We start from the raw sequence: 13,599 nt of genomic DNA, 5'->3' as shown, positions 1-13,599 counted from the left end.
ATGAAAGTACAGACCGTACTCGTACTAGGATTAATACGAGGGTCATTCGTAAAATAAGATTCCCCATTCCATTGAAAAAGACTGTTACGTGCTGGGGAAATCTGGCAACACTGCCTTACATAAATATCAACTCTTCGTCTGTCTTACCCCACCAGCTTCGACTTGATGCATTGGTCAGTGTCAGCCTAGAAGCCTTCGAAGATGGAGGTCCCGGTCGCTGTTACGGTTCTTCTTCTTCTTCTTTAAGTTCCATCTTCTAACGAAGGTTGGAAATCATCATGGCAATGCGGACCCTGTTGACTGCCACTTTAAATAGTTCTGCACTACCGCATTCGAACCATTCCCTTAAGTTCTTAAACCAGAATATTCTTCGTCTTCCCACATTTCGCTTTCCTCGGATTTTGCCTTGCATAATAAGTTGTAATAATGAGTATTTTTGCCCTCTCATCACATGTCCTAAGTACTCAAGTTTTCGTCTTTTCATAGTTAATACAGGGTGAGTCATTAAGAACTGTACATACTCCTACCTCGTATGGAGGTCCCTATGGAGAATAATAAATGACCATTAAAAAGTGCCTGTTTCCATTGTTTAATAATATACTTTTGTTAATTTTTACAGAAATTTCTATTCGTCATAATTTTTAAACGGTAAGATCGATGTGTCTCTTATTTTGGTCAATCGTTACACTATTACCACCGAATCAACTAATTTAATCGAACTAGAAAAAAATCAGGTCTGGCTTTAAAAAATCAGGTCTGGCTTTAAAAAATTAGTTCGTTTTGGTCTTTCACCCTGTATATGGTTTTTGAAAACTCCAAAAAGAATTTTTTTAATTCAAATGGCATATCTATTTTTTCCCCACACGATTACTTAATTCTTTATAAAAAAATCAAATTCGACTATGAATTAAAAGTTTGGTGAAGTGAACCATAGATTTAAAAAAAATTAACTTTTCTTGCAAAATCTATTTTTTATCAAATTATTTAATTTATACATATGTATTAATACTTCCACAGCTTGTGCTATACGTTGTAAATAATAAAGCCCTTTTAGCTAATTTCCAGAATTTCAAAAGGAACAGGTTGTTTTGAGTAATACTAAAACATCGCCCATTTGTTTAGTGTTCATCGGTAGTGTCGTTTTATTGAATTATCAGAATTTTATTTCAAAAGGCAAAATACAGTTAATTTATTTTTTAAATAAATGAAAATGTCCCAGAGACCGGTACCTCTAACTTCGAAGGCTGCTAGAACGACACTGTGCAATGCAGCGAGGCATTGGCACTTATAATTTTGAAAAGAAATGTATACTGCTGTAGAAGCAAATAAGTTTTTACGAGTCTCACGAAACGATGGCAACGGTTAATGATCACAATTTGATATAATATTTATGGTGCAAACGGAGTTGTTAGCACTTTACCGCCTATTAATAATAGAAAATCCCATTTTCCGCTTAGGTTGACATTTATTTTCGATAAACTAGCGTTATTTCCTATTAATTGCCAATTATTTCATATTATATCGTTCTTTGTTAGGTAATACCTAAAATATTTATAGGATTGAGAAATTGTAGGCGAAACTCGCTATTTTCAATTAGTTAATAGTGCAGTCAATGAGGATTTTCACCTCCGATTTCGTTGAACCTCCATCGATTTTGAACAAAACTGGTGAGCACAAGATAGAGAAGAATTTGAATTTGCAGAAGTCATCGACAAACTTCACCAGAAGAGTGCACCTGAAGAAGAAGAAATGTTGTCTATAAGACATTATCGGGAAATATATATCGTCGACTTGAGCCGTTTTTAGACCAAAAAGATAAACATACAAAAATACATCGTATTATAATCTAATCGTGAAATAGTAATTTACGTAACAAGTTCCGAAAGTGATATTTTACGAGACGAGTAGAAAGTTTCCAGGGCGAACCGTAGGCGAGTCCTGGAATCCTGAGAGTCTCGTAAAATCACTTTTGGATCGTGTTACGTACAATATTTTTTCTGCAACCGTTTTGTATGTTAAAAAGAATATATGGATAAACTTTACTTATGAAATTATATTAACCGCATTAGAAAAATCTACTTATGAATATTAATACAATTATTAATACACAATTATAACAATTATTTACATTGATATTGTGAGGAATATTAACAGAAGTGGCAGTATTGAAATTAGTGTTAGAACGTGTCAGTACTTTTACTATTTTTTGAGATATTAATTTGGTTGCGGCCATTTTCAATCTGTGAAGCTATGCGATTTCCATTTCTTGGAATTGAAAAACGAAAAATTGAGCTAGAACACACAAGAATCTTAAATGACAAGCGTTGTCATAATAAAATACAAAGTTGATGTTACTGCCAAAGCCGTTACCTAGCTACCCAAAATCGTCCCGAAAGTAAAAAAGGCGTCCCGAAAGTGAAAAAATTAGTCCCGTACGAGATGTGTAAAATGGTACTTTAGATTTAATAAATCATACCGAAAGTTTTATTTTCGGGAAGGCTGCAGAAACGTTCATATAGTCCAAGTAATAAAGCATAAAATAGGACAAAACCTCGCAATTTTTACAGAATGGATCGATTTGCTTGAAAATTTGAGAATAAGTAGTGGATAGTCCAAGGATCAAAATCTATATGATGCCAAAAGGCGCTTTTACCATGGGGGTGGTTGTCACCATATGTTGGGGGTGAAAATTTGTTATTATATTTTGACCGCAAAAGTTGGTAAAAACATTTATTCTAAGCAAAAAATATTCTATACATTTTTTTGATAAAATTAATAGTTTTCTATTTATTCGCTATCGAAAGTGTTAGTTTTATATTAAAAAAATTAATGTTTTTAATCAGTTTTCTGCAAATAACTCAAAAAGTTTTTGTTTTATCAAAACAACTTTGCTTAACAAAAATGTACCTTTTGAAAAAATCAACAAAACCGTTTTTCTTTATTTTCTTTAAGACCAATAGTAATCTAGCTGTACTTTATTATATGTTAGGTCTTCTTCGGCAAATGCTAAATATTGTAGTTTCAAAGACAAAAGACGGGAAAACTAAGCATTTTTCGAGGTTCACTTGTTTAAACTAATTTGAAGTATTTAAAAATATCTATCTTCAGAAATAAAAAAAGTCTTTAGCTCAAAAATTAGGCGGCTTATAATGAAAAGAATGTCAGACCCTATATTTTTCAGCGAAAAAGTGATCGAAAGCAAACCCCTAATCACCACCCTGATTAAAATTAGTCATTGACCTTATTTCGTCTTCTTTACTTATGTATTATTAATAGGTTCTAGAAGTTTAACTGGTTTAGAATGATTAGTTTTTAAAAAAATGGAGTCAAAAGCAAATATCGAATTTTTGAAGTTTGGTAAAAAATTCCCTTTTCTTCAGAATAGAAAGATTATCATCAGAGATACAAAAAAATATTTAAATATAAAATTGTAGCTTATTTAATTTCCAAGAACTTGGTTTGCAAAAATTTTCTCTACGGTAAAAATTAAGTGAGGTATTGGCAATTAAAACTTGTAATAACATGCAAAAATCACCTTTACCAACCCTTTCAAAGTAACCACTTTTTGCGACTGAGGATTTTAAAAGGATTTGGTATTAATAGTCTTATAGATCTTGTAAAAACCTACAAAATTATTTTTTATCAAACTTTCTAAGATAAAAATTAAAAAGGTTACGGTTAAAAAATCAATATATTTTTTTCAAAAAATGCTTTTGTTGCTTGCGTTGCTTTCAGTCATTGGCCTTATGAGTTCTTCTTTATTTATGTATTATTAATAGATTTTAAAAATTTGACTGGCTTAGAATGATTAGTTTTTAAAAAACTAGAGTTAAAAGCGAATAACGACTTTTTTAGTTTGGTAAAAAATGCCATTTTCTTCAAAATAGAAAGATTAGCATCAGATATACGAAAAAAAGTTTTTATATGAAATTGTAGGTTATTTAATTCCCAAGAACTTGGTTTGAAAAAATTTTTTCTACGGCAAAAATTGAGTGAATGGTAAATGAGTATATATCGAAAAACATTGATTTTTTTCTATATAAAACTAACACTTTCGATAGCGAATAAATCGAAAAGTATTAATTTTATCAAAAAAATGTATAGAATATTTTTTGCTTAGAACGAATGTTTTCATCAACTTTTGCAGTCAAAATCTAATAAAAATTTTCCACCCCCGAGATGGGGTGGCAGCCACCACCATTGTAAAAGCGCCTTTTGTCATCATATAGATTTTGATCTTTGGACTATCCACTATTTATTCTCAAATTTTCATGTAAATCGATCCATTCTGTAAAAATTGAGAGGTGAAATGCTTCGGTGCCTGGACTAATATATTGGCGGCTGCGCTCAGTCAAATCGTGATACAAATAATATCGGAACCAAGATATTATCAAATAAGGAATCAAATACGGGATTAACGGGATAGGTCCAACTCAAGGGGATTTAAACAAATGAAATCCTTTTAGCGAACCTGGACTCATAACTGGCACAAAGCGTCTTATGTCTATCTGGCAAAAAGGCTTTGCATAATAAAATACCCGGAATTAAGCAAAAACGAAACGAGAATGTTTAAACAAAATGGAGAACTGATGGTAAACTTCTGCACTATTAACAAACTTAGAATAAACAACAAACTTTTTGACCACAAAGACCAACATAAATACTTTCAAAAATATGGAATCCAAAGAATACGTATATCTACAGAAAAAGAATATCAGAGAAAGTTGTAAATATAAAAAATAAACAAAATGTGAATACAAGAAGAATGACAAAAAAATAAAAAGGAGATACTGGGAGAACTTTTCAAAACTGCTGGAACAGGACTTCTACGGAACACAAAGAAAAATATAGAGAATGTTCAGAGGATAAAGAAAAGAGATGAACGAACTAAGAAAAACGAAACACATTCAGAAGGAAACATGGGTAGTCTACTTTTGATCTCTATTCGCTAAAGGTAACGATAACACTAGTCAACAAATTAACAAAAAAAAGTTGCGACTGGTGTTAAAATGGCTGTATCGGGAAGTTTAAAGCGTCCTGAATGCGAATTCAAACACCAAAATGTTCCACCACGTATATATTTTGAGTTATCTTCTTCTTAAAGCGCCGCGCATTTCTGCTTATGCGTCCACCGCACATTGTCTGGTCATGTGAAATATTAGATTCGGAGTTATAGAATGAATCAAATATGGCTGTTTATTATAAAAATTCTTATATACATATAAGTTCAACAACACTAGAAACAAAAATTATATTAAGTCTTTTGTACACAATTTTTTGCTTATCCCAATTTTCCCATATCGCTATTTGGATTAACACAAACACACTTTTATCCTGCATAGTAAAAAAACGAGGATAGCTCCTGGTTACAGTTCTTAAATGTTAAAGTTGTCCTGGCTAGTAAATTCCATTAAAAAAATCCATTATTGTAATCTAGAACCTATGGGTTAAGCATGTCCTTTGGACAAGTGAAGGTCTCGAACTAAATCATGTAATTCGGCTTTTTGGATGCAATAAGGTGCTTTTACGTCGCTTTCGGGAAAATAAGAGTTATACGCGATTTAAAATTTAAAAATGCGAAAATGGCCATATAACTCGACAACAATCAATTTTAGAGATTTTTAGAGATAAAATCACAAGAGACCTTTTTTGCACAGAATAACCCAAATTATCAAAAAAAAAATCGTTCGCAATGAAAAAATTATTTTTGTGAATTTGTTTAAAAAAAATGTTTAATAGTTATTTATGAAACATGAATTTTTAATGTACAAACTACAGGGCTATAAAACTGCTTAGCCACACCATGAAAATATGGGAAAGAGTAATTGATAGACGGATATGTGAAGAGACCGAAATATCCGAGAATCAATTTGGCTTTATGCAGGGTAGATCAACAACAGATGCAATTTTCATTATAAGGCAGTTGATGGAAAAATACAGGAGTAAAGAAACAAACGCTCATATGGTATTCATTGATCTTGAGAAAGCATATGATAGAGTTCCTCGAGAGATTATGTGATGGGCACTCAATAAGAAAGGAGTCCCTGGTGAATATGTAAATATTGTGAGGGATATGTATGAGGGAGTAACGACTAGTGTTAGGACAGGTGTGGGATAGACTGATAAATTCCATGTGAAAGTAGGATTACACCAAGGCTCTGTGCTTAGTCCGTATTTATTCTGATTAGTTTTGGACCAGATAACAGCGAAACTACAGGGTAACATTCCATGGTGCTTAATGTATGCTGATGATGTCGTGTTAGTAGGAAATAGTGAAAGAGACTTAGAACAAAAACTGGAACAGTGGAGACAAGCTCTGGAGGAAAAAGGTTTAAAGCTTAGTAGGACAAAAACAGAGTATTTGGAATGTTCATTTAAAAATGGAGATACTACAAATAAAATGGTATCTTTGGATAGTGAAATGATTGTAAAAAGCAATAGTTTTAAGTACCTAGGATCGGTATTACAGAGTAATGGAGAAATAGATGGAGATGCATGCAGTAGAATTAGGGCTGGATGGATGAAGTGGAAAGAAGCGAGTGGTGTGTTGTGTGATAGAAAAATTCCAATGAAGCTGACGGGAAAATTCTATAAGACAGCCATAAGACCAGCTATGATGTACAGAACTGAATGTTGGGCAGTGAAAAAGAAAGAGGAACAGCGAATGCATGTGGCGGAAATGAGAATGCTTAGATAATTGAGTGGAGTGAAAAAGAAGGATAAAATTAGAAATGAGTATATTAGGGGAAGTCTAGGTGTGGCACCAATTGATGCCAAAATAAGAGAGCATAGGTTAAGATGGTTTGGTCATGTTCAACGTCGAGACGTTAACCACCCAATACGAAGAATAGCTGAAGTGCAGATTCCTGGAAGGAGTAGGAGAGGAAGACCAAAGAAGACCTGGGGGGAGACGATAAGGCAGGACATGTTGGTAAAGGGAATTAACATTGATATGGCCCAAGATAGAATTGTGTGGAGAAATGCAATTAGGGAAGCCGACCCCGCATAGGGATAAGGCAAAGAGAATGATGAGGAGTTATTTATGAAACAGTTCGTGAAGTATAATTTTTGCGAACGCACGCGATGTTTAGAGCACGAGCGACAACGGATCGAGTGCTATACATCGCGTAAGTTCGCGAAAAGTACTTCACGCACAGTTTCATACAATATTTTATCTACGATAAACAAATAAAAAAACTGTAACTCTTCGTCACTGAAATTCAATTCTATTCTACAATTTTTATAACTTTGACATTTAAAAATTCTAATTTCTTTCAAACCACAAAACTATCAAAATTTTTGTTGTAATTTATTGCTCATTATGTCATCACCATGACAACGCGAAAGTTAAGGATATTTGATTATATGAAAGTGTATCAAAAACAGTGCGAAAAAGTAAATCCCATTTAAAATACATTGTTACTTCACGCACACTTTAAACCCTTCACGCACTGCTATCTATAATAGTCCATTCTTTCACGGTTTTTGCTCTAAATTTTAAAGAACCGCTTGGATTGACATGAAATTTGGCATGCGTATAGCTTACACGTCAAAGAAAAAAAGTGATATTGTGCCGATGTGTGCTTTTGCCCTGGGGCTGACTTTCACCCTCTCTTGGGGGTAAAAAAATATATGTCCAAAATAAGTCCGGAAATGGGTAAACTAACTAATTTTATGTAACTTTTGTTCTATAGAGCTTTTTCGCCAATTCAACACTTTTCGAGTTATTTGCGAGTGAATATGTTCATTTTTCAAAAAAATAACCACATTTTTAGACGGTTTTTCGCAAATAACTCAAAAAGTAAGCATTTTGTCTAAAAAAACGTTCTTAGCAAAAATATAGCCTATAAAAAGTTAAAAAAATGGTGTACGAGTTAGGTCTCTGGATCTCGTAGAACTAGAGTTATAGCCAATAAAAAATAGATTCATATTCACCAAATTTCAGATAGAATATTTCGACGGGAAATATCCAAAAAATTAAGCACTTTTTGGAGAAAACCCATTATAACTTTTTTAAAGTGTTTAAAAAAAGCTTTATTTCTGTTTTTACAAAAAGTTTCTAGCATTAAATTTAAGCAAGTTACGCTCAAAATAAAGTTGGTCCCTTTTGTTATTGCAAAAAAAATCGGGAAGACCAACCCCTAATTAGCAACTTAAATGAAATTAATCGGTACCGCTCCACAAATTATTTTACATATGGTGTTTTTATATGATCTGTAAGTTTCATCGATTCAAAGTGCTTATTTTTGAAAAAGTTTGGTTTCAAAGTAAAATTTTTAAAAATTTAAATTTTGAAATATGCTTTTTTTTTTCAAAATAACTTAAAAATTGTTAGAGATACCAAAAATCTCGAAAAACAAAAAAGTCAGATTTGCTTTTCTGAACATCATGTATTTTTTTGTTTTTCTGTTAGACAAAAATTGATTAGGATTTGGTGTTTCTAAATTTGCATACATTCGTGATCAGTGACTCGTTCAACCCCTTTTAACTACAGCCCTTTCAATAGTAAGGACTTTGAACCGATGAAACTTACAGATCATATAAACAATATATACACGAGTCAAGAAACTTGTGAAGTCGTAACAATTAAGTTCATTTAAGATAATAATTAGGGGGTGATTTTCTCGATTTTTTTACCAAAGCCAAAAGGGACTAACTTTATTTTGAGCGTAACTTGTTTAATTTTGATGCTAGAAATTTTTTTATAAAACAAAAATGAAGCTTTTTTTAAACACTTTAAATAAGTTGTAATGAGTTTTCCCCGAAATGTGCTTCATTTTTGGTTATTTCACGTTAAAGTATTCCATTTGGAATTTGACGAATATGAACCTATTTTTCATTAGCTATAACTCTGCTTCTACTAGGTGTAGAGACGTAATGTATATACCATTTTTTTAAATTTTTTACAGGCTATATTTTTACTGAGAATGTTTTTTCGACAAAATACTTACTATTTGAGTTATTTGCGAAAAACCGTCTAAAAGCGTGGTTATTTTGTTGAAAAAATGAACATATTCACTGCCAAATAACTCGAAAAGTATTGACTTAGTAAAAAACTCTATAGAACAAAAGTTACTTAAAATTAGCCAGTTTATCCATTTCCTGACTTTCTTTGGACAAATATTTTTTCACCCCCAAGAGGGGGTGAAAATCACCCCAGGGCAAAAGCACATATCGGCACAATATCACTTTTTTTCTTTGACTTGTTAGCTATGTGTATGCCAAATTTCATGTCAATTAAAGCGGTTCTTTAAAATTTAGAGGTTTTGCAATATTTTACCGTTAAAGAACGGACTATAATGACAGTTTTCACAAACTAAAAACTTATACATAATATGACATAGAGTAGATAAACAATTTTTCGACCACGGCACCGCCCGGCACCCTGTGGATGTGTTATAAGGACCATTTTTTGAGTAAGTTTGTGCAAAAAAATCTAATCGAAATAGTTTCGCTAACGAGGGCGACGATACGGTTGGACTATAGCGCCAATTGTTAATAATTAAAAATAGCAGCTTTGTAATAAAATAATGACAAAATCTCTTAGGACCTTGAAGAAGGGGTTTGAAACTTGATTTGGTCACTTTTTGAATGTCATAAAATAATTTTTAATCGAGATATTCAGCCTTGAAAATGCATATAACTCGACAACAATCAATTTTAGAGAAAAATAACAAGAGACCTTTTTTGCTCAGAATGACCCAGATTATCTAAAAAAATATTGTTCGAAATGAAAAAATAATTTTTGTGAATTTGTTTAGAAAAAATTGTTTTAACAATTTTTCGACCACGGCACCGCCCGGCACCCTGTGTATATGTTATAAGGACCTCTTTTTGAGTAAGTTTGTGCAAAAAAATCGAATCGGAATAATTTCGCTAGCGGGGGCTACGATACAGCCCGGTCTAATAACATTTGCTACAAAACAATAGCTATTTATATAACAAGGGAGGAAAGTGCTAGTTTTCCTCCGAGAATGAAGTTTACTGCCCGACGCGTAGCGGAGGGTAATCATTCAAGGGAGGAAAAGGCACTTTACTCCCATGTTATACATATGGTTTTTCCACCTTCCTCAAATTATAAGTCATTTTTTCATTTTTACTTAATTTATTTATGTAACTAAATAACAAAATTTATTAGAACTAAAACTAACAAGTAGGTACAATATAACTGTCAACTGTCAAATATAAGTGAAATTATTAATGTAAACATTGTTAAATCAGAATAACAATTTACTGTTTTTTACCATTCTGCAAAATACAGAGTGTTTTTAAATAAACGTTAAAATGTATAGATACTTACGTAATAGAAAATAGATATTGTACGGGGCGTCAATAAGTTATATTTCATGAATAAAATACTATGACGTCACTTTTACTTTTCCTTCCTAGGGAGGAAAAGTACAACTTTGCTCCCTACAATCGGGTCCGGAAAAGTATACTTTCGGTAGAGGTAGGTGAAAAAAATTGTTTCTTATGCATTTCTTTCTAACTAATATTCTAAATTTTTCATTTTACCCGTCTAGTCCATAATATGAAATCCATATCACTTTTAAGAATTTTTGGTCATTCTTCCTTTTCTCAGTGTCTTTTTAATTTTACTACATTTGCGGATCATAACAATATATGTATAATAAATAATATTTGTATTTTAGTTCCTTGCAATTCTTTCTTACCATTTTCTGTGACGTTTTCCATTAACTGATATCAATAATTATTTCCATAAAAAACGTGATTCATTCCATTATCAAGGTTTGTTTGAAATGAGTAGCACGCGAGTATTAATGTAATTTCTTCCAATTAAATAAATCACTGAACAAACATCAATGCATCACGGAGTCCGCTAAGTATTTCATTGTAGGTTTATCTGAGATAGAACGTTATATTAGGCCTGGATCCCGCGTACCAAAAAAAAGTTTATTAATAGCAAGCTGAAAATTTGTTAATAGCTTAATGGTGTCTAGTCGAACAAACTTTGATGTACGAGAACACTGGAACAGGGGAAGTTTTAATTGTGGAACAGGTTACGGTTACAGGTTTCGAACGTTAGACTACGAAAACGTCCCATGTATTTTGTCGGGCAGAACTTTCAATTGATTTGTTACCATTTCGTTAAGAGAAAACAGTAGCGATCAACAGGTAGCGAAAACGCGTTCCAAGATTGCGGCTGTAATTTTGAATATTTTTTCGAGATATTTGGCACACGTATTCGTAATATAATAAAGAATGGCGGTACAGAGCCCAATTTGAAAAATATGTTAATATGTGGAAATTACTCTGTAATTAAATACAATATTAAAAAAACGAGCTTGTACCGCCATTAAGAAGAACAAAAAAATACACTTTCTTCAAATAAACTTTTTTATCCGATGCCTAGATTTTGTGTCATTTTGGAACTACTAAAATTTTTTATTTCATTAGTAGTTCCAAAATGACACAAAATCTAGGCATCGGATAAAAAAGTTTATTTGAAGAAAGTGTATTTTTTTTGTTCTTCTTAATGGCGGTACAGGCTCGTTTTTTTAATATTTTATTTAATTACAGAGTAATTTCCACATATTAATATATTTTTCAAATTGGGCTCTGTACCGCCATTCTTTATTATATTATGAATACGTGTGCCAAATATCTCAAAAAAATATTCAAAACTACAGCCGCAATCTTGGAACGGGTTTTGGCTACCTGTTGATCTCTACTGTATCACCTTAAACTCTCATGCAAAAATCAGACTGCTATTTACCACCAACATAATGTCTGTCATTTGACATGTTCTACGTGTCAGACTTATTAAAATGCCCAACATATTTGTCGGGCACACATTTTTTAATATATTATAATATAACGTTGGCTATTGAATAAACTTAAAAACAACTTGCTAGATTTCATAATCATAAACGGGTCAAGATGACACGTTCCACAATTAAAATCACGTTACACAATTAAATCACGTTCACGTTCTACAATTAAAACTTCCCTGTTCTAGTGTTCCTATACATCAAAGTTTGTCTGACTACACACCGTTAAGCTATTAACAAATTTTGAGCTTGCTAGTAATAAACTTTTTTTGGTACGCGGGATCCAGGTCTAGTTATGATTATGATATACAAGAGATGAAAACATTGTAGATTGTAGACTCGTGGGAAGTAAATATTGGGTTTACTTGAAGACTTATGAAATATTGTGACAAGTGGCGCATATAAGGTTCTAGGAAATGAATACTACGTATTAATAAAACATAGGAAGTAAATACTATTAAATACATTATATTTGCATTTAAAAAATATGTTGATAATGAATTATTTTTAAACAATTTACAATTATTAATGATAGTTTAATAGTTATTAACGTTAGAAAGATGTCAATATATAGCGAGGAGCATAATTATGGAATAAATTCATTTTTGGTTAACGAGATTCTAAATAAACGGCGCCGCTGGCGTCATGAAGTATCTATCTATAATAATAAAGAAGTTTCTATTGAAATCCGGGGCATCAAAGCCCAAAGCGACTCACCAAGAGATCTCTAGATGCATATATAGCTCAGCTCAACAGGCCTCATGGGCCCAAGGCTCTAGATCAGCGGTTCCCAACTTTTTTAGTTTGAGGCACACTAACTTAAAAACTCGTTCAGCCACGGCACACTTGGGTAAATAATCTCTATTATGAGTATAATCATAATGTATTGTTATGTGAATTTCGCGGAACACCTACAGAGACTTCAGGCACATTGGTTGGGAACCTCTGCTCTAGATGCATACACACACATTATAAACGGGGAATTACAACTGTAAATAGTCAACTCACCTAATGTCTGATGAAAGATTTTGTCGAAATTTACTTCATTCTTCTTTTCCAGGTACTTGTGCATGACACTCCGAACGCTGAAACAAAAAAGAAAGTCATTTACGGGTACAAAAATTCAGATCCTGAAATATAGAAGTCAAGAATGAGGTAAATAAGTAAAAATAATAAGTAAGAATACCCAAAAATGATAGTTAACAAAATCAATTCACAATTCTATATATTTTTCTATATTTAAATGTATTTTTTTTATTGTTACAATTGGGCCAGAAATTGTTATTAGAGAGATATCGAAACCCTATTTAACATCGTCCTTTAATAAAAGATCCTTTATTTTGACATAAATAACCATGCTTATATGTCAAAAGTGTCAAAATAAAGGATCTTTTATTACCAAACGACGGTTTCGATATCTCTCTATTAGCATATAATTAATATAAAAAAACAATTTCACCGAATCCTTTCGGTATTAGTTTTCGACGTACCTAATCGAAATAAACACCTTTTCTCTCTGGGTATTTTTTCAAAAAATACTTCCTTTTCGAGTTATTCACAATTTTTGTTACAAAGCTACCTTAGTGATTTTTGGATTTTTTTACGTAAAAACAACTAAATGAATTCGAACTCTACAAAAAGTTTTATTATCTTTAAACCTTGAAATACAAGCAAGAATATTTTGACAAGGATATGTGGTTTCTATCTTGCTAAAAACAGTATTAATTTTAAATAAAGATTTGTAGCGCCTATATCGCACCAACCACTGCCTGTATGCTTAGCGGCAGACTGCTCGTATAGTCCTGTC

The 13,599-nt window shown here is 32.2% G+C and overlaps 1 protein-coding gene across 1 annotated transcript in view; it reads right to left on the bottom strand.

The window, feature by feature from the left end:
- The window catches only part of LOC114335546 (G protein-coupled receptor kinase 1), a 972,615-nt gene that overhangs the window by 714,761 nt on the left and 244,255 nt on the right, over nt 1–13,599 (bottom strand). Inside the window, exon 2 of the mRNA XM_050659707.1 lies at nt 12,801–12,877. Within this exon, the coding sequence (XP_050515664.1) occupies nt 12,801–12,877 (77 nt within the window). The remainder of the gene's footprint in view (nt 1–12,800; nt 12,878–13,599) is intronic.

This window comes from Diabrotica virgifera, chromosome 8 (genome assembly GCF_917563875.1).
Source record: "Diabrotica virgifera virgifera chromosome 8, PGI_DIABVI_V3a".
In the NCBI taxonomy this organism is placed as follows: Eukaryota; Metazoa; Arthropoda; class Insecta; order Coleoptera; family Chrysomelidae; genus Diabrotica; species Diabrotica virgifera.
The sequence above is the reverse complement of the archived record's forward strand: the minus strand, read 5'-3'. Positions and strand labels throughout refer to the sequence as shown.